Raw genomic sequence first — 26,324 nt, 5'->3', positions numbered from 1 at the left:
GGAACAAAGCGTGCCATTTTGTGCAGTTTTACAAGATAACTCGCACTAGCGTACGTAAACCACTGAGCTGCGAAACACAATATAATAAACTACACTAGAATACAAGCCACGTTATGAATTATTAGTAGTAGTACTCATGTACTCACAAAACCACTTGTAGACAAGTTCATCACCACTGACATGATGTAATGCATAAGATGAGTCAGGTGGTGGAAGGGTTAATTACTCACTCCTAATCACACCCAGTCCTCCCTACATGTGTACTGCAAGATGCTGACGCTGCTAGATGTCTCCGGTTCTGCTCAAAGTGCTGTTTGAGTAAGGTGTGTGTGTGTGTGTGTGCGCGTGTGTGTGTGAGAGAGAGACCAATTAACAGGATGCAACATGCCTTAAATGGTCTAAAACTTCCTCTCTTTCATGACTCCTAAGTGTTCAAAGCTTAATGCCTTCATGCAACCCATTTGTTCAAGGCTTAACGTTTCCAATGATTCACGTCAATGTAAAAGATGAGACCTAACCGCCTCTTAGTGATCAAGTAAACAGAAGCAGAGGTAGGATTACCAATTAAGGCCTGAGCTTGAGCAGTACAGACAGTAGATAGACAGGTTGAACTGTTTTGGAGCACCTGAAAGAAATCTGGAGATGCTCTTTTTCAAAGCAGCCTCCGAGCTGAAGACCTTGGCAGAATCACGCTTTTCCCTTGAAGTGCTTAATCTGGCGAGGCATTTGTTCGGCTTCGCAAAATGGATGAGATTTTGGACACAGGCTGCTCCGATTACTCCTCTAAAGGAGACAATTTTGTGTGTGGCTCCTTCTTTAATGAAACACAAATACAGCATGGCGTGAGGAATGTCTTGCAGCAAAGGAAAATCGGATGGATTTTGCTGGGATGAAGGCAGAGCAGCCACTGAAGTGAATATTGCTTAAAAAGGAAAAGAGTGACTGCGGTCGTAAGACAGAAAGCCTGGCAGGATAACATCATGCTAAACCGCACACTTTTCAGTGGGCTTTCTTGGCACTTCCAAGGCGTGGATAATGCACTTCATCTCAATGGATGAAGTCATCGCCATCATCATCATGAGAAAAGACTCTACACTATAAATAAGCCCCAGTTCATGGTCAGACCTGTCTGGAAACAGTGACTCCTTATCAGGCTTTTAGGGAATCCAAAGTATATGCACAGCTGATCTGAACAGATATGACTCAGATTCACAGAGGCAGTTAAATGCTTAAAATTCTGAAGGTCAAGATTAACAACACTGATGAAACACTAATGTCTGTTTATCTGGCAGTTTTGACCGCACAAATTATTTGCTCTATAGACGACGACTGTGGATCACAGATGAGCACAGAGGACCTCTGTGAATCATATCCAGACCTTCTGTGATCACCACTTGCCATTAGTTATTTGTTATTTAGTTACTAGTTATCGAGTTCCTGTAGTGATTAGCAGGTTTGACGGTTCCCTTCAACTGAACAGATTTAATCCTGTCGTCAACCTTCAAATAAAGCCAATCAGAACCTTAACGTTTTCTGGACATGGAAGATTCAAGATTCAACAAACAGACAAAACATCATAAATAATATTTTCAACACTGAGAAGAAGTAGTGTGTTTTACAATTAACAAAATTCGGCTCATAACAGCACAAAAAAAAAAATAAAAATAATAATAATAATAATAACAACGCTATCGGCTGGTTCTTTTCTGTCTGTCTGTAAACAAAACATGAAAGAAAAATGATCAAAAACTTTCACAGTATTTTCAATATCTCAGAAAATCTCGGTGACGTCATTCATCACAATCTCATCATCTCGTCCTCTCTCACAGGAGTACTAAGGAAATTCATTTATTTATTAATTTCATTTATTTATCAAGTTTATTAAAGAAACAATTTATTAGCTAAGAAGTTGGATCATCTCAGACAGGAAAGAAATTTCAACCAAATATTTCTATCTTGGACACGTGTGAGGAACAGAACATTTACAGCATTTTGGTAGACACCCTTATATCCAGAGCATGACTTAACATCATCTCACTTTTATACAACTGAGGGTTGCTCAGGGGCCCAACAGAAGCAAGCTCGATGGACCTGGGATTCGAACTGACAACCTTCTGATTGGTATCCCAACACCTTAACCACTAGGTGACAACATTGCCATAAACATAAAGCCTTTGATAACTACAGCATAACTACAGCCATCAAACTCTACATATAGAATGTTACTGTATGGGAAACCCAAGGCTAGCAGGAATGAGGCTCTGTTATCACACACACACACACACACACTACAGTACACTACATTATAACCTTGACACTGTTTGTTTACCTGGTTGAGGTCTGGGTCGGTCAGCAGATGCAGCTCACGCGGCTTGAAGCAATTCTGACATTTGCTTTTGTTAAAAATATTCGCCTGGAATTTCCTACAAGGGTTTTCTTTCGCAGTAGACATTATATACAAATATATCTATATTTTACAGCTTATCTAAACCAACGTCCCGAACTCGAGAAAGTAGAAAAGAAGAAGAATCCGCTCGGTTTTTTTTCCTCCTCCCTTCACATCCGATTTGGGACACAGCCGAGCATCCAAATCATGATCCCGAAGCACTTGATCCAGCAGAACGGTTTATTTATTTATTTCTTCCTTATATTCCAGTCCAAAAAAAACCCCAAAAAATCAGGGCGTATAAACAGGACTTGCTTTTTTTTTTTTTTTTAAACCCAGGGCCAGAAAGCAAGCCAACAAGCTACCTTTTTTTTTTCTTAAAGAAGGTTGTTTAGTCCATGGCCTGGGAACAAAAAGCCGACCCCGAGTGATTAACAAGCTGCTCTGATCAATACCGTTAGCTACCGAGCGAGCAGCAAACAAAACGGTTACTAAATATACTTTCGCGTGTTCAACCATCAGCTGAAGATAACGATACCGTATCTGGGTTTAGAGCAATAAATCCCACTCTGTAACGATGAGTGTTGAGGTAGACTTTGAAACAACCGCAAATTCTCCTTTCTAGCTCCGAAGTTTAGCCGCTAGTCCGCCGCTCCTTCGCTAGTTAGCTCCGCTAAGCTAAGCTAACGGCTCCTAGCACTGTAATGGGCGAATCCCGACTCCCAGTCCCTCATGATCCCGTTTAAATCGCCGCCGCAACCGCATGTTTTCCAGCTAACGCTACGGTCTCAACATAACCTCATGATCTAACAGCCCCCTGACCGCCTAACTCCGTCGGTTTGTTTTATTCCCACGGCTAAACAGGCGACGTGACTGCTTGTGTTTCTCCCTCTTTAGGGCTGGAGAGGAGGTCGCTCCCTATGGAGGGAGGGAGGGGAGGGGGCAGGTCACACACTCGGGCTGGAATTTTACTCGATCTCGCGAGATCTCGCTGCAGCAACAGAGACACTTTATTTTTTTATCCCCACGTTGTTTATACGGATCCTGATTGGCTATCCTAATAATCTCCTGCGTTAGGATTGGACAATCCTTGTGCAAGGGATCCAAACGATCCTGCAATAAAGGATCATCTTTATGAGATGTTTATGAGTTTATGAGACGTAATAATTCATCTAGGTGTTCGTTATTCACAGTTATTCGACAAATACACATCCGATTGATTATTATTAAGGTTTTAGGCTATACAGCATTCTGCTTAAATACTATTTTTTTTAACTAAACATTGTGCCTTTTATTAAAGTCAGAATAAAGCACAGTATGAACACTGGGTAAATACCATCAGTCAGCGGACTGATTATTTAACTTCAAATATTTTAAGGGTAAATTATACATATACGTATGTACGGAAAATACATATACATACTATAGGTGTACCTTGAATGGTGCCACTCAAGCAACAAGGAAAAGTGCAGTTTGTACATTTATTTCTCAAAATAGAAAAACATTTCTCAAAATTTGTGCTTTCTCTTTGTGCATAAAACAATTTGCTTCAATTAAACTTCATTTACGGCTTTATAAATGTTACATAGGAACCGTTTGTTCTTTGTTTGGTTGTCATCCACATACCTAAGCTTAGCTAGTGTGCACAACACACATGAAAACTACCTGACTCAGCCAAATGCTATTAAAAGACCCCAGATCCTAACAGGCTCTTCGTGGTGTCAGACAGAGCAAGAGCCTGGGGACTGTGAATGGACAAGGTGAAGAAAAGGTTTTAAAGCTGGTTACCTAACCAGAAACCTCTGACTTTTCCACAGGGGGCTTATCTCCTCACATGCACTGTAAGTGGACTGAAAATACGATTACAACTCTGTGTGCCTGTGTGTTTATATTGTTTGCATGTCCACAAGTGTATGTGTTCTGTGCATTTCAAAATAAGCAGAAAAAATAAATTGAAAAAAAAATAATAAATAATAAAAACCAAGATTTTTAGTGTATTATCAAGAATACACTATAGATAAAGGAAAATCACTTTCCTTGTATATCCAGTATGAGGAGCTGACATACAGTGTGGCATTCAGGGCAACAGATTAGTGTAGGGCAATGTATATTTAGAACCTTTCCTCAGCCACGCTTTACATGGAAATAACGACAGCCATGCTATCAGAATAACCCCACTAAACGCAGATAAAAGATAAAACTAGTTTGAGCAACCGTTAATCGTATCTTGTCTTGTGATTGGGGCACTTTGCACTTGTTTCATTGGTGTGCTGATTAGATCACAGATACGACCACGACAATAATTTGTTAAACGAGTGCTGCTTCGTAGATGTGTCGTATTGCATATATTACACCCATATATGCAACACTATTACTTTCAAGCAAATGTGATCGAATGACAACTTTCATAGAAATTATAAAAGAAAAAAAAATCAGTCCAACGCTATTAAGGTGTTAATTGACACAGATTCAAAAATGAAGAAATGTATAGTATAACCCGGGAACAGTCTGAGTGTGGAAGAAGTCCAAAATTCCTTTAAAATAAATAGGCCACTGATCGTTGAATTAATAATGAATTTATTTAGCTTAATTTAATGTGTGGTTGTCTTGTCATTTTATTACACCCGGAATCTTTACATTTTTTTGTTGCTTTTCTATTTCCAAAGATGGCTATCCCATTTGTGATGGTGTTGCCCCTGTTGGTGGTGGTGTTCTCTGGAATCTACTACCTTTACAATGAGGTCATCCACTTCATGTCCAAATCCATAGTGCGGAACAAAGTGATGGTGATTACAGATGCTGTATCTGCAATGGGAAGTGGTAATGCTCAGTAATAAAACATCTTCTCTGTCCTCTTGTTTATTATTCTTCTCAATATGACCTTTGCATCTATACATTGGTTTGTCTGCGTGTGTGTGTGTGTGTATTTGTTTATAGAGACTTAGGTTAAAAATTTAGGTTAAAATAGAATAGGAATAATAGAATAAATCTATTTATCTAACAATGCTTATTTATTCTGTATAATGTATGTCATTATATTAAGTCACCTCTCTCTCTCTCTCTCTCTCTCTCTCTCTCTCTCTCTCTCTCTCTCTCCCTCTCTCTCTCTCTCTCTCCCTCCATCTCTCTCATGTGATTCAGAGTGTGCCAGGCTGCTGCATGAAGGTGGTGCACAGTTGGTGTTGTGTGGACCCAACTGGGATAAGCTGGAGTCTCTCCAGGACTCGCTGTGCAGTGGCTCGGACCCCAGTAAAGTGAGAAAGACCATACTTTTACCCACGTACCTGATCGTGATGTCTGAACTCACACATAAGATAAAAAGACAGGAAGACAGCAAGGCTGCAAACTCTGACCGTGTGTCACTGTCACCTTTTTCCTTTGCTTTGATGAACAATGGCAGGATATCCTCCTCCCTGACAGCTTGCTGTCTCCTATCTAACAAATTCCAGGACTCCTCATAGATATTATTGCCATTTCCCTCGTCTCAAGTTCAACAAACATGACTAGAGCCGATGGAATTTCAACTGATCTTGATTCAGGAAGACCTGTAGAAATAAAACGATCACTAGCTCCATCATATCCATGCTCTAATTATTCCATCCAGAAATATTGCCACCCTCAGTATTTGCCCAGAAAAGATAAATATAAATAACGACATATAGTCCAATGAATGGCACGAATGACTGTCCTGAACCTCTTCCTGCGAATTAAAATTGAATTTTATATATACCAATTATTTTTATACCACCAGGGAAACAAGATATGGGGAAAGATAGCAATTTTTCCACAGATGACTGTTTGGATTTATTTTAAATTAGAAATTATTTTAAATACTTATAAGTTGAGAAAATGATTTATGTTGGAGAAATACTGTTAGAAACAATTGTCTTTTATAAGAATGCCTAGATAGTATAAAACATTTTTCCAATTATTAGTTGAATTTATCATTTATCAAACATTACTAATTTCCAATGAACCCCATCAAATATAATTGCTGCACTGTAGGATTGAAAGTTTCTGTGAACTTTGAGCCCATCAGTCTATTTTTGTTTCACATGGGGCTCATTATGATTCGTTCCACCCTTTATAATGGTTTCTGGTTTATATCTCTCTGGGGCTGTTATCTCTCTTTCCTGTCGAAGACCTTTCCACCCAAGTTGGTGTTGCTGGATTTCAGTGATATAGACAGCATGGAGGATGTGATTACAGAGATCAGCGAGTGCTACGGCTACGTGGATGTGCTGATCTGTAACGGCAGCATGAAGGTCAAAGCCCCAGTGCAGAACGTTTCACTGGAGATGGACAAAATCATCATGGATGTCAACTACTTTGGGCCCATCACTTTGGTAAAGGGTACGAGTGTTCGAACCTTAATGCCACTTATTCAATACGTCACAAGACATTTTCACTACTTTGTATGTGCAAGTCAGTTAGAATGGTATTTTCATGTTTTACTAGGTATTCTGCCGTTAATGATTGCCAGGAGAACGGGTCATTTCGTAATTGTCAACAATATCCAAGCGAGACTTGCTGTCCCATTTCGCACCTCCTGTAAGATTTTAATATTTGAATGTCTGAAAAGAAATTGCCACTATTAATCAAACCCTCCCAAAATAGTACATAATACCTCCACGATGTACAGTTTTTCTGAAATAAACTTTAATGTTTTGTTTTTTTTTTGCTTGAGACGCCGCCTCCAAGCATGCGGTGCAGGCCTTCTTTGACTGTCTGAGAGCAGAAGTGGAGGAGTACGGCATTTCTGTCACTACAATCAACCACACGTTCATCAATGCTACAACCCAGGAAGCCACCCCCTCCCAGTCTCAGCCCACCAATGCCCTGTGGGCATGTGAGTAATTACACACCACTACACAAAAACATACAACAAAGCAGCATGACCATTCCGGTTACATTTCATGCAATGTCTGAAAAGGCATATGCCGGTTTTTCTTCATACCTCTATGGCAAAATATGCCAGAACAGACTCTCCTATTTGTTAACATGTTGTAATCTGACATTTATCCACTGTGACGTACAGATGGAAGAGATATATATTATAATCCGATCACAGAGCCTAACAGTTAGAGCTCTGTTCATGGACTCAACAGTGGGCAGTGATGGGATTAAAAGTACCCAGATTGAAATTTTTTTATCCATGAAAACTAATACTCACTTGTTTCACCTCCTAAATGTCATATTAGTGATTCATAATCTGAAGAGTGGAAATGCCTGCTTCTTCAGTCCTTGAAACTAGCTTGTTAGATAACTGCTAGCGAGTTAGCTCATGCTTGTAACAGACACCAGTGAGATTTTAGTTTTTCTCTCTTACTGTCTTTTTTCCTGACACTGTGGCTAAATCTACCAAAATATACCATGAAAACCAATAGTTAGCTACATTTGAGCTACAGTAGATAGCCAGCGGCATATGTGCCTATACGTCTTTAACTTTTAAAAAATAATTTAAGGCACACAATTGGACTACATCTCTAAAAGCCTATAATTAAAGATTTATCATATGCACCTTCCCAGGTAAATTATGGTATGACTCCAGTCACAGGGATACCCTTATTTCCTATCATCACAACATCACCATAGAAACAGGTTTTGTTTCTAAGAGTAAAAAAATACATTAATGCATGGCATCATTGAGGGTCCATAATTCAATACTATCCCTGCCTCACCTCATTGCTCTCCTTCTCTAGACATTTTAAGCAAGCTAACCACTCATGGTGTGAGCCCTAAAGCCCTGGGTCGTGAGATTGTGCGAGTGGTGAACCGGAGGAGTAGAGAGGTGCTCCTGGCTCACCCCATCCCCTGGGCTGCTCTCTACATCCGCTTGATCGTGCCCAGCTTCTTCTTTTCTGTGGTCGCAGCAGGGGTGAAGGACTCGGCTATGAATCAGCAGCTGAAATAGATCCATACATCACATGCTAGTGAATGACTGATTGACTTCCTGTAACAATGTGTCATTAAAACATGTTTTGAGCTATAATTCTCGCATTGACGTATGGCCTGATGTAATACAGGAACAATGCTGATCTGGAGGAGGATGTTTATTAAAGGCTTAGTACTTAGACATATGACCTATTTGCTTTATTTGGCTGGTAAAATACCACATGCACTGTAGTATCTGCCCTATATATTTTTGCATGTAATAGATATTCTCATAGGCCTCATATTCGTTCACATTTTAGGTACGAAGTAAGATCTGATGTTTTTATGCTGGCCTTCTGTCTTCTAGCTTATTCGGTTTGGAAAGTTTCACCAGTAACACAGACAGAGACACACACACACACACGCAAACACACACACACACACACACACACACACACACACACACACACACACACACACACACACACTTTAATATTTGCCTTCAGCTGCATGCTGACGTATGAACAGTCTCACTGGCAGAGACACAACACATTTTACACGTTTGCAGAATCCTACAGATGGCGCTATTGGATTTTTATGTTGTAATACTGGGACAAATAAATTACTGCCACCTAGTGAACAGTTCTCGTTTATAACCAATTTGGAAACAATGCACTCTATGCTTTACTGCATGATATTATATGATGATTGTGACATGCTTACTTTCATGCAGTAAAAAAAAAAGAAAAAAACAATAATAAAAATTTTTTTGTGTAATTTTTGTTGGCATCTCTTTACATGTATTCATTTGGTCTCTTATCCAAGATGGTGCAGCAGATGCATGTCTTAGTGTGGAGCTCTCCCATAGTTTTTCTGCTTTTGTTAGTTTGTCCTGTCTTTTTTTTTGGACCATTACAGTCTGGTTAGGTTCAGCCACCAAAACAGTCTGTAGGCTGCAACAGACTGTTAAAACAGTTGAGAGGATTATTGGTGTGCCCCTGGCCAACCCACAGGACTTGTACAACTGCAGAGTGAAGAAATGGGCAAGTAGCATCATCAGAGACCTCTCCCACCCCAGACACAGTCTGTTTGCTCTTCTGCCATCAGGCAGAGGCTATAGATCACTACACACTAAAACATCTAGTCAAAAGGACAGTTTCTTCTCACAGGATATTTCCATTTTGAACAACTAGCACACCCACCATTACCTGTCCCGTCTGTTAAAGTGCAATATTCAGTAGAGTGCAATATCTTCTACTAGAATACATATTATATTTTTTATGGTTATATAAATGTACAGTATTCACAATTGTAATATATCTTTTTACCCTTTAGTCTATGTTTATAAATGCATACGTTATGTTTACTAGAGCTCCTGTAACCACTTGGCTAATAAATCTGATTCTTTTGATTCTGGGTATAAACAGTACCAAAAATTCAACCCGCTAATGAGTCACAAATCCAATCCAAAAATAAAGATGAGCAGTTTAGAGTTAAAGAATTCACTTCGGGGTTCAACAGCAGCTTTCTGACAGTCTTGACTTTTTGGACAGAATCAATGTACTATTAATAACCTTGAAGAGTGATTAGAGGAATATGTTCACAGAAATCAGGCATAAGCAAACACAGGAGGCTTTCACAAAGTGACTTAAACATTGTGGACACTGTAAATACACTCTCACTGCATTGCATTTTACTAAATGTCCCAAAAATAAGATTACATGTTGAGCTGATTGGTCACATATAATGCAGCACCAATGCCTCTGCATCTGCATCAGGTCTTTAAGATCAAGAAGGATGGGTGCTATTGAATTGAAGATAGACATACTCATACACATGCCAGAGTATCAGCCATTTATTTTCAGTACCGCTTATGGCAGGAGCCCAGGGGACTTGGGACAAGGTTGGTGCACAATTTCACACACACACTCACACACTACACACAATATAGAAATGCCATTCATCCTACAACACATGTCTTTGGACTGGGAAGAAAACTGAAGTGCCCAGGGGATGTGTAGAGCATGCAATCTCTGTGCACACAGGACAAAGTTGTGAGGTGTGAGGCAAACGTGCAAACCGCTAAGCCTCCTTGTCCCCACCAGATTATCATTTGTTTTGCAATCCAGCATTTCAGCCCTTTTGTTTTCAGCTATACACAGTGTGGTTTCATGCGTAAGGCTTCACCACCTTGTACTACTAATGGAGTTAGCACTGATAGCTACTTGTAGTTCTTTAATCAGGTTACAGCTTGAATACATTTATAAATGCCCAGAAGAATTGCTTGTTAATGAAATCAGTATATTGTAGCATAGCTACGATACTACCAAAAGAATTAGGCACTTGTTCAACTACCCAAAGCTGGCTTAAGATCAGCCTATCAGACATTTTCATCAAAAATAAAAAAATAATTTAAAAAAACCTCATTTGTGCATGTTTAGGGGTGTGTATGTATATCTGTATGTGTGTGTGTGTGTGTGTGTGTGTGGGGGGGGGGGGGTGTTTGATAATCACATCAAAACACACTTATTTCTCTGTATGTTGCTACTGGATGCTTGAATTTTCTCCATGATCAATAGAGTATCTATCTATCTATCTATCTATCTATCTATCTATCTATCTATCTATCTATCTACAGTATCTACTCAGTGCTGTACTATCTGAGACGGCTGTACTTGCATGGCTGTTCCTTTTTGTATATCCTTCCATTTCTGTTTGAGTGTAGTACATATGCCACTAAAGCTTTCTTTTTCTTCTTTAACATTCTTTCGGCATTTGCGTTGCTTGACATTTGTTTTCTGTAAGGCATTTGGTTGGTGCCCAAATTTGCCTGCTGGTTTCTGGTTGTAGTTGTGGCCAGAAGGCAGCATCTGATCAATTTCTCTCTGCCAGTTTGGTACCATCAGAGTTTAGTATAACTCATTTTGGGTGCGGCTTGTATAGCTCTCAGCATTCAGAGTGGTGTTTGCAATCTAGTAAAAGCACAAACTCTTCCTCTTCCATGGGAATGCTCGGCAGAATCGTCTGTCTTTTGTTCTTGTCATTACAACACAGCAAAGGAGATTAACTTTTCCCCAGTAGGCTCTGCACCGTTAGAATTACTGCGACTCTCTGACAATTTAACAATTGCAATCTTAGGGGGAAAAAAATCCAAGGATTAGAGTGTTATACGCATTTACAACTACTTGACAGAGCCGACTTGATGGATTCTGCCAGACATGCATGTAAAGGGAAAGTCTGGGCTTTTGATGTGGCTTTTTTTATACTAACATGGAGGTTTAAGGAATTAAAATAGAAACTGTTTTCAGAAAAATGTTGAAGTATTTTAGAAAATTCCTTTAAAAGCATTTTGTGTGTGTGTGTGTGTGTGTGTGTGTGTGTGTGTGTGTGCATGTTTGGCTTTTGATTGAATAAAAGATGAATAAAAAAATTACTTAGATGAGTAAAAAATTAATAAAAAGTATTTTAGAATAAAGTTTATTAAAAGTAACAGAATCACTAATTCCTTTTTTTTTTTGCATCCCTAGCCAACATGATTACTCTAATTGTACTATATATTCAAATGCACAGCCAGTCCGATTTCTTCTATTTACTATATGCTAAGCCTCAACAACAGGAAACCCTTTTAACCCTAACCCTCAATTGCTCTGTTGTATAAAGAAAATAAATCAGATAATGTAAGTCGCTCTGGATAAGGGCGTGTGCTAAATGCTGCTGGAAATGCATGCGCTTAACTCCATGTTATCTTTATTATAAACATAGATAAACGCCTCACAAGTTAACTTGGCATGGCTTTTCTTTTTTTTACCTGGATTAAAAAAACAACAACCAGAATCTGTAGCCCTTTGAGCTTTCGAGGCATCAACTCGCCATTGTGGTGCTAGCTGCTTAGCAACAGACACCTGATCAGAAATTGAACGGCACGTGCCTAATATCAAGTGCTTTGTACAGTCAAGGAAACCCTGGGTGTTGTATAAACAATTGTTAAAAAGTTTACGTTCTTTTTTTTCCCTTTTTTTCTTTCCTTTGTGCATTTCAGAAGGCTTAAAATTGCCAAGCGAAAGTTAAGTGAAAGTGTGAGACTAGTCATTATTTAAAACGACAGCGTGCTGTGTTTATCCAGTAATGTATTGACATCGCAAATATGCAAATAAGAGCGTTAACCAAAGGTTTAGGAATGTTCAGTGTGATACGTCAGATGGTGAATACATATTATTACTTGTTAAAAGCTGAAAAAAGATAAACCTGGATTCAATTAACCAAGGTTGATATTTTCATGTGAGAAAAAGCCCACTGTAAAGTTGTATAGAGTACTCATTCCTCTGTCTTTATTCGGAGATATGTAGCTCTATCAGCTGTATAAAACAATAATAGTTTGTGTTTAAATTCAGTCTTTGGCAGGAGATCATGATCACCAACCGAATCAAATCCAAGTATTCTTTTGTCTTGGATTAAATCAGTTCCTCGGCTCCAACTGTTTTGGACCGTAATTTGGACTCTCAGTAAATTACCATAACTCTCAGGAGCATGCTAGTTTACTCTAGAGTCTGAAAGAAGACTACTTCTACTTCCTACTTTTGTATTAGCCATGGTAGGTGAGTTTTTTCTTGTTGCTTGGACAAGAAAGACCAAGGCATTGTTTACTGATTTGTATCCCGATGGTGGCACGTTGGGTAGCTTTGCCGCCTAGTCCCAAGTCTTGGGTTTGATCTTGAGCTTGGGTTCCTCTCTGGAGTTTCACATATTCTCCTTATGTACACATGGATTACTTTCAAGTTCTCTAATGTGGAATGAATATGCTGAATTGCCTCTGTGTAAAGGTATACAATACTATATTATATGCTCACATTACACAGTGTTCTTGTTTTATTGGTACGTTGAGACAGTTTTGACTTTTAGACCGTTTTGAGACAGTTAGATAATGTTTACGTGGGACGTTTTAATCTGATGGCCTGGAGGCAGCGATCGTTTTGTAACACTGAAGTGTATTTCTGAGAATTGTGTGTAAGCAATTAGGAAAAGCTGTAATTAACTTAATTGGAAAACAAAACAAATTTCCCTTAATTACTGAGATCTAACTGCTAATGACATAATCATATAATGAGTAAACACAATACTGTTGAAATCCCTCTCATTGTTTTACCCTTCTATGCATTTAACATCATTGACAGGAAGTAGTTCTCTTGCAAAATAAAAGAAAATAGTAATATTGAAACTGATACTGATACTGAAAATAATAAAGGGGGAGAGATGCACTCTCAATCTCTCTTACTGTATATTGGTCTCTGTGTGTGTGTGTGTGTGTGTGTGTGTGTGTGTGCGTGTTTGTGAGTATTTGTGTTTATAGAGACATTTAATTTTAAAAATTTAGGCTAAAATTAGAATAATATAATAACTAAAGGATTCATCTATCTATCTATCTATCTATCTATCTATCTATCTATCTATCTATCTATCTATCTATCTATCTATCTATCTATCTATCTATCTATCTATCTGTCTACAATGCTTATTCTGTATAATGTATGCCATAATATTAAGTCACCTCTCTCTCTTTCTCTCTCTCTCTCTCTCTCTCTCTCTCTCTCTCTCTCTCTCTCTCTCTCTCTCTCTCTCTCTCTCTCTCTCTCTCTCTCTCTCTCTCTCTCTCTCTCTCTCTCTCTCTCTCTCTCTCTCTCTGACACACCCACCAGACACACACACACACATACACACAGCCTTGCTGAAGTCTAATGAATGAAGTGTGCTATTGTTATGTAAATTTCAGAGTGTGAAGCATGCATGGCTCGATGGTGAGGTCCAGCTGGTCGCCGTGGGGTTTCATCCATCAGGTCAGTCAGCCTTGGCGGATCTGACCCTGCTTTCACAATACCCTCTAACTAAAGCCTGCATGAATTATGGCCGTTTACTAATAACTTTAATGTATGCATTAACATCTGACTATGAAACAACGTCTTTTGTGCGACGTCTAAAATTTTTGACTACAGATCGATTCCATATTTCTATATGGCATGTTTGTTAAGGTTATGTTTAAAATTCTCATCATTGAAAGGCATTATTAAATGAATATAGTTTATTGTTCAGTTCTTCAACTTAAAGCATTTTATTCATTCATTTTTGTGATGGCACCATGTGGGTGGGTTCATGACTGTCATGCTGTTTATCACTTCATAGAAAAAAAATCCTGAATTACAATAAAAGTAAAAATTGAATTATTTGTGCAAGCAAATAATATATAGATAAAATCTATAAAAAAAAAAAATGAAAATGTTAAACATATTTATGGAAAGTTTAATTGCTCTTTTACTTCGCACACAAATGAACACATCTGCACTTTATTCACAATACTGTTTTGCCATCGATCCACATTCATATACACATTTTCATTTTTTTTTTTTATAGATTTTATCTATAAATTATTTGTGCAAGCAAATCAACAATGATGTTATCTCGAAGCTGCTTTACAGAAAATTAAATGTTTATGCAAATTATTTGGTTTTCTCCATATGTATCCCTAATCAGCAATCCTGAGGAGACTTTGGCAAGGAACAACGCCTTCAATTAGCATGAGGAAGAAACCTTTAAATGGAGCCAAACTCAAAAGGGAACCCATCGCCCTGTGGGTGACACCAGAGAGTGCGAATATAAATATCGTCCTTTTTACATTCACTTGGAGTTGAGTAACCAGGAGTTCCTGAGCAACTCATAAATTAGCTCATCATCTGAATTCATTATAGATTCAACTTCCTGTTCAACACATATTCCACAGGGGTGAAAGTGTTCAGGGAACAGAGTTGTGTTGTTGTATGGAGACAGTAAGCTAACAAGTAATGTTAACCCACTATAATGGATGGCTCGTTGAGAAGAATGTTTCAAACCTGTTAAAGGGTTAGATGTTAGCGGTTAAATGTTAGATGTTAAACAGATTCAATGATTCCAGTGATGATATCGCCAGTGTAGGAAATATTTCAAGCTTCAAATTAAAACTTCCATTATTTATATGAGAATTGCACATAAGTCCATGTAAGGGAATGTTTTCCTTGCCACAGTCGCCTCAGTCACCTTAGGTTTGCTCATTGGGGATAAATACAAAGACAAGTTTAAATACTATTAAAATAATATAAAATATATTTAAAGTCTAATATTAATTTTTGCATTATATTTATCTTCATATAAAATTCATATTAAATTCCTTTTATTATGTTTCTTATGTTCTGTAAAGCTGCTTTGAGACAATGTCCATTGTTAAAAGTGCTATACAAATAAATTATAATTGTATTGAATCAAATAAGTGCTTTACTTATGTTTAAAATGTCTTATATATTTATGTTACATCCATCATCCATGTAGTTAAAAGGATGAAAATAAATCTTGATTATTCCCTGGATATTTAAGGGATTAAATTAAAAGTATTGATTTGAATAAACCCCAACAGTGTTGAATTTACACTTACTATCAGAGTGGAACAAACATCACCAAAGTCTTTCTATGGGAATGAATAAGTCCACTGTTAAGAACAGATTGTTTTGCAAATTCATCACCAGAGCGATTAGTAGAAAAATATTTCTGGGTAAACATCCAAATATGGATGTTTTGGTTTGTCCACTTTGTAATAGTATATGAACCAAACTCTTCTCTAATGCAGAATGACTGCCAACAAATGATGTAATGATGCTTGCATAATATCATTCATATAATCCTTAATACATAAACATTTTCAAACCTCAATCTAGCACAAGTGCTATTCTTGAACTGTGAATTCGCTATGCAGTCTGGGATAAATAGCCTTCTTAAAAAGCGCTGAGTAGATGATTGTACGTGTAGAGTGATGGAGCTGGAGGTGCAGGAATGACTAATGCAGAAACTACCACCGAGGGATAGATTTTATCACCGGCAGGCGCTCATATGAGAATGTGAGCAGTTTTTTTTAATATGTAAGCGCTACACTTATTGACAGCGCAGTGATTTACAGGAGTGATGCTGCATGAAGCCTAATGGTTCCTTTGCTCTGGGAATGTGAACATCCAATTTCAGCTCCTAAATCAAGCACAGTGGGAGATTACACACCTGCCTGCATGTGCCACCTTGAAGATTGAACCACTGACAATGCTACATTGCTTCTTTTCTGTTTTTTTTATTGATTGTTTTGTTAAGTACACACATTAGCCATGACATAGGTTTGTTTTAGAAAAGAAAAAAAAAATCAAACATCACTTAGGCATAAAATCCAAAGGAAATGAGAGTGTTATAACGGGGCTGTTGGGGCAAACTGATGGTTTTTAGTTTTGCCGAGCTGTTCCAGTTTCAAACCACAGCTAATAACTTAATCCTAAGGATAGATAAATTCATCTTAGTAAACACCCACCACCCTGCCCTTTTAAACCACATCTTTGGAAGAATTAAAGGATCACGATTCTGGGTATTTAAAAACGCCCCCGGTGTATTTATCGCCATAGCACACACACACCATGTAAGAAGTGTAATGAGTGTTTACTCTTTGTTGTATCTAGCACGAGTAACACAAAAAGCCCTTGAAGAATTCATTTCGATTATGACAGCAGCTGCTGCAATTCAAGTCTCTGTTACTCTTGCATGAGTCATTAGACCTGCGTTAATGATCGTGCACTAATTACTGTGATTAATTGCCTTAATGAGGCGACATTATGACAGAGATGACAGGCGGCCTAATCGCTCCATTTGGACAGAAAGGATCCACCGGGTGTCCTCCCACAGAGCCTCACAAATGGTGATCCTCTTCCTCATATTTGCTTTCAGTGTCTGCTCCCGGACAATCAGACTAGTGAATTATGTATTCTACTGCCCCGAATTGCTCAGATTCGGCTCTCTTTGGGACGATAATAAATAAGCAGATGAAGATGATGATGTAATGATATGATGTTTATAATATTTCCTGAGCTTCATGTCCTACAGTATCTCTAAAGATAGTAAAACTCTATACTGTAAATAGTAAAACATGCAACGTTTCTATGATGTAAACCATATAAGCACTTGCTGGTGTAAATCAAAGAAAAGGACAAGATATGAAATAATGGAGTTGTGTAATTGTTATTATCCCTTTCCTTTGTGCCACAAATATTCATGTACATAATGCAAATGATATACATTCTTTATTTACCCTCAAATCCTTTCCTATAGGAAAGCTATAGGATGTAGCTTGTTGCCTTGATTGTATACAGAGATTTGAGAGACTGAATGTCTGAAAAGTCTTCCTGTGTTATCAAGTATATACTAATGTACTAATCTTTAGGCACAAATTACTTCAGGAAGAGATCCTTTTGTAAATCCGCTGATAGCACAATAAAGGGGATTTGCTTTTATTTTTCAGTCCATTAATCCAGCACAGGATCCGATTGTGATTGTGGTAGGTCATAGGAGGACAGCTGTGTTAGATGGATGGGTGTGTGTGTGTGTGTGTGTGCGCGCGCGCGTGTGTGTGTTTCTGTTTTTTTATAATGTGTTGCCAGGGCATTTCTGACAGAGGGCCATTTCAGATTTTACTGAGAGCTTTCTATCTATCTATCTATCTATCTATCTATCTATCTATCTATCTATCTATCTATATACACAGCCAATATTCCCACTATACTCAGATATTTCTCACCTATGGGCCAAAAAGTATTTATTTTGATAAATCTTAAAATGAATAAATTATTATCTTTTTTTTTTTTTTTTTTTTTTTTTTTTTTTTTTCAAATACAAATTCTACCACTTAAAAAAGGATTCCCAAACTTTTTGAGCAAAGCACCCCAAATGAACCCTATGTATTTTCTACGACCGCAAGTCTTGAATACACTAATTCTTTAATTCTTTCCAGATGCATAGCCGAGGAATTATTGTAGCATTGGTCATACATTATATTTTCTCATATAATGTCATTTTATATGTATGGAATTTAGTAATATACAGTAAATGACTAGCACAAATCTCAAAAAGAACACCATAAATTTCAGTGATAATCATTATCGGAGGCGGGAATCGAACCCCCAACCCTGGAGGTGTGAGGCGAACGTGCTAACCACTAAGCCACCGTGCCCCCCCCACTCAAGTTCAGTAAATATTAATTATAGATGTGCACAAGACTGCATTTTAAAATCTCGCTCTTGCAGTTATTAATTTTAGTTGGATTTATTAGCCAAATATAAAACAACTAGTAGTCTAATATAAATGAATGTAATACATCTACAAGGCTATAGATATAGAGACATAGATACAGGTATAGACAGGAACTCTCTAATGTTCAGACATTCAAAACTCTGCTACCAGAACCAGTGCTAAGGTCTTCAGTAATTACTCATTCCTCCAAGGAGAAAAAAGAAAGCAATACTGAGAACCGATAACAGGAGTCATGTTATTGTGTGTGATGATGGCAATTACATGAGGCAATTTCCAGCATAAAATAAAGCATGAAAATACACACATAGGCAAAGCGATCACAGCATCTTGGCACTAGCTCCGAACCAGTGGAGCTCGGCAGCCGTTTCTCAGTCTGTTCAGATCGGGATAGGATTAGAATTCAACAATATTGACTTTGTGTAATTAGAGGGGGTCATTAGGTCTCTCGCTATTCAAGGCCATAAAAAAAGATTCTGCCGCTGGAATGCTGGTGTGCTAGCGACTCATTCTCCCCATGCTGAAATTAAATCGGGGCTTTAATGTGAAAAGGGAGGAGTAGCTAATGAAACAGAAGGGGCTTGGGCACAGCCTGGGACTCAGAGTCATCGAAGCTTATTCTGGCAAAATGAGACTGCTGGAAGACCTCACAAATGTTTCTTAATCTTAAAGAGTATTTCTGTAGGTAATTTTGGGTTATATGTCATTCTTTATATCTTTTATGGGTTTGTGTTGTATCTATCAAAAATGGCAGTTATATTTTTATGACCTTCAGAATGTATCTTTATGCCATAAACATACAGTATATGTATAGAGTTTAATATATAAGTTAGTGCTTAGAGCAACACGGGATTTTTTAATATGATTTACAAGGTTGGAGAGAAACTAGTTTTATTATTCAGTTTTCCAGCCCTCAGGGATACGGCGCGTGTGCTGGATGCTGCTATTGACTTCGTGAAGAGTGATTGAGATGGTGACCCTATAATGACCCTCTTATCTACAGAATAATCTGTGCTGGTGAAATAGCACAAACCTACTCAAACCTGTGGGCTTATTGACTCAATTCTTAGGACTAGACTACAAAACCAATTTCTTCTTCCACATCATTTGTATTAAAAATACTGCAATGATATCTAATCTTCAGCCTTGGAGTGGATATATAATAGCAAGATGCTAAATTTCAGTTCAACAAAGACATCTGAGATATTTATTCTGGCATTACTTCATCAAAGTCAAGTTATATGTGTTGTGTGTTTCAATAGAGGGAGTGTGTTTAAGTATGCGTACAAAGGACAGCACAAGTCTCTTACTAAAAACTAGCCTTTAATGGAATGTATTTGATTGGCATTCTGTAAGGAAGTGTTCTCTCTATTTCTGGTAATTCTGCAGCCAGAACGTCAGCTTTCTTCAGTCCAGAAACAAGGACCTCGTCAACGGTGTTGCAGAATTCAGGTCCACCTTATTGGAGATGATCTTCCACACAAGCTGGGCTGGACTAAACCCTCAGCAGAGCAGCAAAGCATGCAGGCAACATTACAGCTCTCATATCTTACGAAGATGAAGCCAAGGTGTTGCAGATTAAAATGAATTTCCTCCCTGCTTCATGGTTTGTAAAATTTTCAAAATGTATTGCTGTCTTTCGGAGGCCTCACTGTAGCAGCCGGTCCTGTCACTATAAAGTGAAAATCTCATTGTCTTGGATTTATGAGCTCAATATCCTGAGAGAGGGCAAATTTGAAGAATGTATTAAGTTATTAAGAAACCAATCGTCAGTTTAATATACAGTACAAGTACATCTATCTCCATGTGTGACAGCATATAAGAGTCAAGTCAAACGGGACATAGAAGCCTTTATTATCACCACATATACATTACAGCGGAATTCTTTTCTTCACATACCCCAAAGAACATACTGAGGGGTTTGGGGTCAGACATAACATAGCAGGGGCAGCTATGATACAGCACCCCTGGAGCAGGGAGGGTTGGGGGCCTTGCTCATGGGCCCAGCAGTGGCAGCTTGGCTGTGCTGGGCCTTGAACCCCGATCCTTCATTCAACAACCCAGAGCCTTAACCAGTTGAGCCACCACTGCCCATATATTTATTTACTATAAGCTTACTATCACAGACTAAAAGAGTTATTTAATGTAATGAGCAAAGTCATCTTAAAAAATCAAAAACTGTGATTTTCTGACTGTGCATTTTATGCTATATGATTTGCTTGTTTTCTATTTGTCAGGATTAAGCAGATGTAACAAACAGGGATTTGAGCCACCAATAGCGTGGTCACTCCGCCCAAAGTAATGAGAACAGCCCCAAAACGCAAGATTCCAATCCGTCCGTTCTTTGATTAAACAACAGAAAAGCTAACTAACATAAATATAACAAGCATGACAAACATAACAACAGACTGCACATGACTAAAATAACATTCACATCGATGTGACAAGCATGAGAACAGAGACACAGACAATGACTCACGACCCAAGAGAACTAAACAGACATATACTGTATATAAAACACAACTAATCAGGAGTAACAAGCATCAGGTGACATGACGGGAACACAGGTGATGGCGTGGCACTGCCCAGTTGAGTCTTAGGTATATGAGATAGAAAAGCTCAGTCACATCAGTCACCTCCTATCACTAATCCCCACCTACTGTACCAGCTCATCAGATGACAATTACCAGGAAAGCTACTGTTGAAGACTAACACAAACTGCCCAAAATAACTTTCTGAACTTCTGCTCATGCTGCATTACAGGACTGTGTAACACTGAATCCATTTTCATCCATCTACCTGCACTAGTTCCTCAATGAATTGGGTGATATTGACTCAATGGAAAAGGAACAGAAAAGAAAAGAAAATGGAAGATATAAACGTTCATGCATCCTTCCATTTTCTGTACCACTTATTGTCCACAAACACCTGGAGACAATCTGGGAACTCGGGGCGCACTGGATGGGGTGTCAATCACACTCACACACACACACATACACACACACACACACACACACACTCAGGAAAGTTAACACAGTTCTAATCCACCCTGTACATTCTGTACATTAATTGCTTACCCTAGTTTATTTATTTATGTATATTATCTGTACATACACTGTATATTTCTTAGTTATTGTTGTACATATAATGTATAGTGCACACATTTGCACAGCATGACATATTGTACTGTCTTAACAAGAATAGTATAGAAGCCTTTATTTGTCACATATACATTACAGCACAGTGGAATTCTTTCTTCACACTATCCCAACTTTAGAGGTTGGGATCAGAGCACAGGGTGTGCCATGATACAGCACCCCTGGAGTAATGAGGGTAAAGGGCCATAATCAAGGGCCAAATAGCGGCAGCTTGGCAGTGTTGGGGCTTAAACCCTGATCCTCTAATCAACAACCCGGGAGCCTTAAACACGTGATCCACCACTGGCACATATTCTGATATGCACATTCTACCTGCCATAGCTGTATTTATTATCTATCTATCTATCTATCTATCTATCTATCTATCTATCTATCTATCTATCTATCTATCTATCTATCTATCTATCTATCTATCTATCTATCTATCTATCTATCTATCTATCTATCTATCTATCTATCTATCTATCTATCTATCTATCTATCTATCTATCTTGATTATTTCTATAATGTACTGTAATACAAAGGGTGCAGGACAAATAGTGCCACTCATCAATATAAAATGATGTGCATATAAAATATTGCACCCAAAACCAGGCACCTTTGTGTTTAGTTTAAAGAACAAAATTGTAAAAATTAATATTGTATGCAAAGATGCATGTCACATAGAGCTCTCCGACAACAGAAACACGACAGGCGGCCTCACGCTCTTTTCAAGATCACTGATCCGAAACTTGTCATGGGCTGGAGCATGAAAAACATGATTCGGGAACAGGGCAGGAGAACAAAAAGCCTCAGTCGTGTCCTGGTCATGGCTTTGCTTAAAGGCCTGTATGTTTATACAGTCTTACAATTCACTACAAGCCTTACAAGTATTCATCAGAAGTAAATAAATTAAAGCAGTGAGAGAATGAACTATTAAAATCTAATTCATGAAATTTACAGGTTTTGGCTTTGATTCTATTAGACAATGTCATTTTTGAAAGTGATATAAAACATAACACAGAATGGGATGATCAAATAGCTGCCAGAGCTTTTATCAATAATGTTTAGTTAATGGGGAGACGTTTGATGTCCATTAGGGTCAGACAGCATATGTCACAGCTCAGTCAGATGGTGCTTTAGTCTCAGAGGGAATATAGCATCTACATCTGGTCTGCACACACATGCTTATATACAGACAGGAGAAATGGGTGGAGATGTGGGGATGGAGTGGGGGAGAGATTTGGGGGAGTTCTAGCAGGACTGAGTTTAATCCTAGACTAGGTTTGTGATGTATACAACATAAAATAGGCAATAATTGGTAATATGTGCTAATAAGGAGATAACATGAACAAAAAAAGTGATGAAAAGCAGCAAGTCTGCCATAATGTAAGCAAAGATTGTGTGAAAGCTGTACTCTCAAATAAGATTTAATCAGCATAGGTTTAATGTAAGGAGAAAAATTGACTGGCTCCATCAAGTTTGTGCTTTACATCAATCAGTATCGTAAAAGTAAACACAATGAGGCAGGTTTACCTCCAGCCATGTGAACTGGGTGTTGATCACATCCATTAAAAACAATGACTCCATCACCCCTGAGTCAATCTAAATGAAAAGGGTCATCAGCCTAAAGCTCTCTGGTCAGAGGGCAACAGAAGAGTAGCACCAATTAAAGAACCCATTATGAATGATCTATTTGTGCTAAATGCCTGGATGTGTCTAAGTGTGCTAATGAAATTGTCGTGATCTTCTGTTTTTAAACAGGTTCTGATTGTTTCAGTAATGTTTTCTTTTACAATGAGCAATTTCTACAACATTGCTCGCCAATCCAACAAGTCATGAACAAGAGTGCATTAGGCTTTCTACTGGGCCACGTCTCACTAGAGACAACTCATACATTAGTGATAAGAAAGCTGGTGGTTCAGGTCCCTGATGGGGCATCAAGATATTTTGATGATCTATTGCAAGTCTGCCAATATCCCTGGCCATCTAATGCAATGGCATCATCTCCATTTTGTGGTCAGTGCTAGTGGGGCGTAAATGCACAGTTCAAGTGTACCTTTGAATTGATTGAAACAAAGACACAATGCATTTGATCTGAAGTCTGATGTTGGTGCTGCTTCCTCTGCTCTCAGTAATGCATCACTGTTACCTAGGTTTATGATTTCACCACAAACCAATATTCCTCTCTTTCTCTTTCACTAAAAGCTAGCGTGAGTGCAGGATGAGCTCAATAAGCCGTATACTCACAGGTCAGAATGTGTGTTAATCCAAGGAAGTAGAATTAATCCTTATATTTTAGCTACATTAGATAATTCACACAAAGAAATCAGACAGTATTTCACCCAAGGTATGATTTTAATAAAAGAATAATGCAACTCTCTTTGTAAAATGTCGGCGTTTATTTAAAGAACAGTGGATGATTTATTTAACCCCCAAATAACTTATTTAACTTCCTGAATAGTCTTAAATCCATACTTGAGACTTACAGTATCTCACAGAAGTGAGTACACCCCTCACATTTTTGTAAATATTTGCCTGTCCATCATCTTTACCCTCAACTTCTTTAGCAAGGCAGTGGTCGTCTTGGAGGTGTGTTTGGGGTCGTTATCATGTTGGAATACTGCCCTGCGGCCCAGTCTCCGAAGGGAGGGGATCATGCCCTGCTTCAGAATGTCAGAGTATATGCTGGTATTCATGGTTCCCTCAATGAACTATAGCTCTCCAGTGCCGGCAGCACTCATGCAGCCCCAGACCATGACACTCCCACCACCATGCTTGACAGTAGGCAAGACACACTTGTCTTTCTACTCCTCACCTGGTTGCTGCCACACACCATCTGAACCAAATAAGTTTATCTTGGTCTCATCAGACCACAGGACATGGTTCCAGTAATACTGTTGTCAAGCTTTCTTGTGCATCATGTTTAGAAGAGGCTTCCTTCTGGGACGACAGCCATGTAGACCAATTTGATACAGTGTGCGGCGTATGGTCTGAGCACTGACAGGCTAACTCCCCACCCCTTCAACCTCTGTAGCACTGCTGGCAGCATTCATACGTCTATTTCCCAAACACAACCTCTGGATATGACTCTGACCACTGAGGCGTGTTCTGAGTGGAACCTGTCCTGTTAAACTGCTGTATCTTCTTGGCCACCGTGCTGCAGCTCAGTTTTAGGGTTTTGGCAATCTTCTTATAGCATACACCATCTTTATGTAAAACAACAATTCTTTTTTTAACACACCTGCTCCATATTCACACCTGAGACCTTGTAACACTAACGAGCCACATGACACCGGGGAGAGAAAATGGCTAATTGGGCCCAATCTGGACATTTTCACTTAGGGATGTACTCACTTCTGTGGCCAAGGCTATGGACATTAATGGCTGTGTGTTGAGTTATTTTGAGGGGACAGCAAATTTACACTGTTATACAAGCTGTACACTCACTACTTTACATTGTAGAACAGTGTCATTTCTTCAGTGTTGTCACATGAAAAGATATAGTAAAATATTTACAAAAACGTGAGGGGTGTACTCACTTCTGTGAGATACCGTACATTAGAAGAGTCAAACCATAGTATTTAAATATTCTCACATTATTTATATGAACTGTTGTTTATATTTCTCAACCTGCTTTGTGCTTCATAGTCAGGTCATGTCAAATACAAAGACATGCATTTATTTCACTATTCATGATTATAAAACACATTATAAGCGACTTTTAAAAACCAAATAGGAGGACACAGGAAATGGTATTAAGATATTAAAAGCAGGATATTAAGAGCCACATGGAAGGTGAATGCAACAGACTACCAGCCCTTATCTCAAAACTCACTAATCCCAGGAACAAACGTAGGCAGATTTGCTTGGGATTAGCCACATGTTATCATGTTTCACCCCGTGGAACCTCTGTAACCCCTGCTAAAGTGAGCCATAATCCCTACAATTTACAGAAGTCTTATTAAACAATGATACAAGACGCGTCCTGGATGGAAAGGAATCAGGTCGGCGTTTCAGCAGGTAGTAATCTCTGTCTCGCTCTCGATCTTTTTGTGGCTAAACCTCTCTGGAGTGGGGAGATGGGATGAGAAAACACACGTGCACAAAGGGATTATGTTAATTTATGGGACTCATGTTTCTGGAACTGCCTGTGAAGCCTCAGCTCTCAATTCTCTTTATCCCCGGATGCCTTTTGAGAGGTGTAAGACCTGGTTGTTGTTAAGTGAGACTGCAGATCATTCTTGTCATTTAATTTATTTTTTTTAACTTTAACTGGGTGTAAATAACTTAATTACATCTGACTGGAAAATGAAGATGTCATGTCATGTTGGTGGTGCAGATGATTAGCATCGCCCTAAACAATTAGCCCACCGTCTGGCCGTCAGACTAGCAGCAGGAGTACAACACAAAGAAGACGGCCAAAACTAAACAAAGGCAATGAAGCACTGACCCAAGGAGCTGAATTAAATGCAGTGCTGCTACAGAAATACAATAAATCCACGGAGCCATTCCTGTGAGGCTGATTAATTCATATGTTCTCATGAGCAGCAGCTGTGAGAAAAAATAAACTCTATGTAATGTCTTAACTTACAAATGGCTGTCTATATGAACTATGTAAGTTTAATATCTTATTAAAATTCCATGTTTTATTCAAATACATGACAATTGACATTGATAATTGACATGAAGATGATGCCGACAGCATCTTTAGAAGTGTTTTATTCTTTGCATATCATGCAGCTTAGCAGTATTATTATAATTATTCACTTAATTTATTAAAGAATGACAGGTCA

The 26,324-nt window shown here is 38.5% G+C and overlaps 2 protein-coding genes across 4 annotated transcripts in view; one reads left to right on the top strand and one right to left on the bottom strand.

The window, feature by feature from the left end:
* The window catches only part of mprip (myosin phosphatase Rho interacting protein), a 36,697-nt gene extending 33,395 nt beyond the window's left edge, over positions 1-3,302 (bottom strand). For all 3 annotated transcript variants that reach the window (XM_060861582.1, XM_060861566.1, XM_060861574.1), the window contains exon 1: positions 2,330-3,302. In XM_060861582.1, the coding sequence (XP_060717565.1) occupies positions 2,330-2,452 (123 nt within the window). In that variant the 5' untranslated portion in view covers positions 2,453-3,302. The remainder of the gene's footprint in view (positions 1-2,329) is intronic.
* Positions 3,303-4,090: 788 nt separating this feature from the next.
* On the top strand, positions 4,091-8,991 carry dhrs7cb (dehydrogenase/reductase (SDR family) member 7Cb). The gene is made up of 7 exons (XM_060890821.1): positions 4,091-4,227; positions 5,053-5,206; positions 5,528-5,640; positions 6,529-6,739; positions 6,845-6,937; positions 7,074-7,235; positions 8,089-8,991. The coding sequence occupies exons 2-7, from the start codon at positions 5,053-5,055 to the stop codon at positions 8,298-8,300; spliced, it is 945 nt and encodes a 314-aa protein (XP_060746804.1). The 5' UTR covers positions 4,091-4,227; the 3' UTR covers positions 8,301-8,991.
* Positions 8,992-26,324: the final 17,333 nt, after the last annotated feature.

Source organism: Tachysurus vachellii, chromosome 2, assembly GCF_030014155.1.
Source record: "Tachysurus vachellii isolate PV-2020 chromosome 2, HZAU_Pvac_v1, whole genome shotgun sequence".
Classification (NCBI taxonomy): Eukaryota; Metazoa; Chordata; class Actinopteri; order Siluriformes; family Bagridae; genus Tachysurus; species Tachysurus vachellii.
The sequence above is the reverse complement of the archived record's forward strand: the minus strand, read 5'-3'. Positions and strand labels throughout refer to the sequence as shown.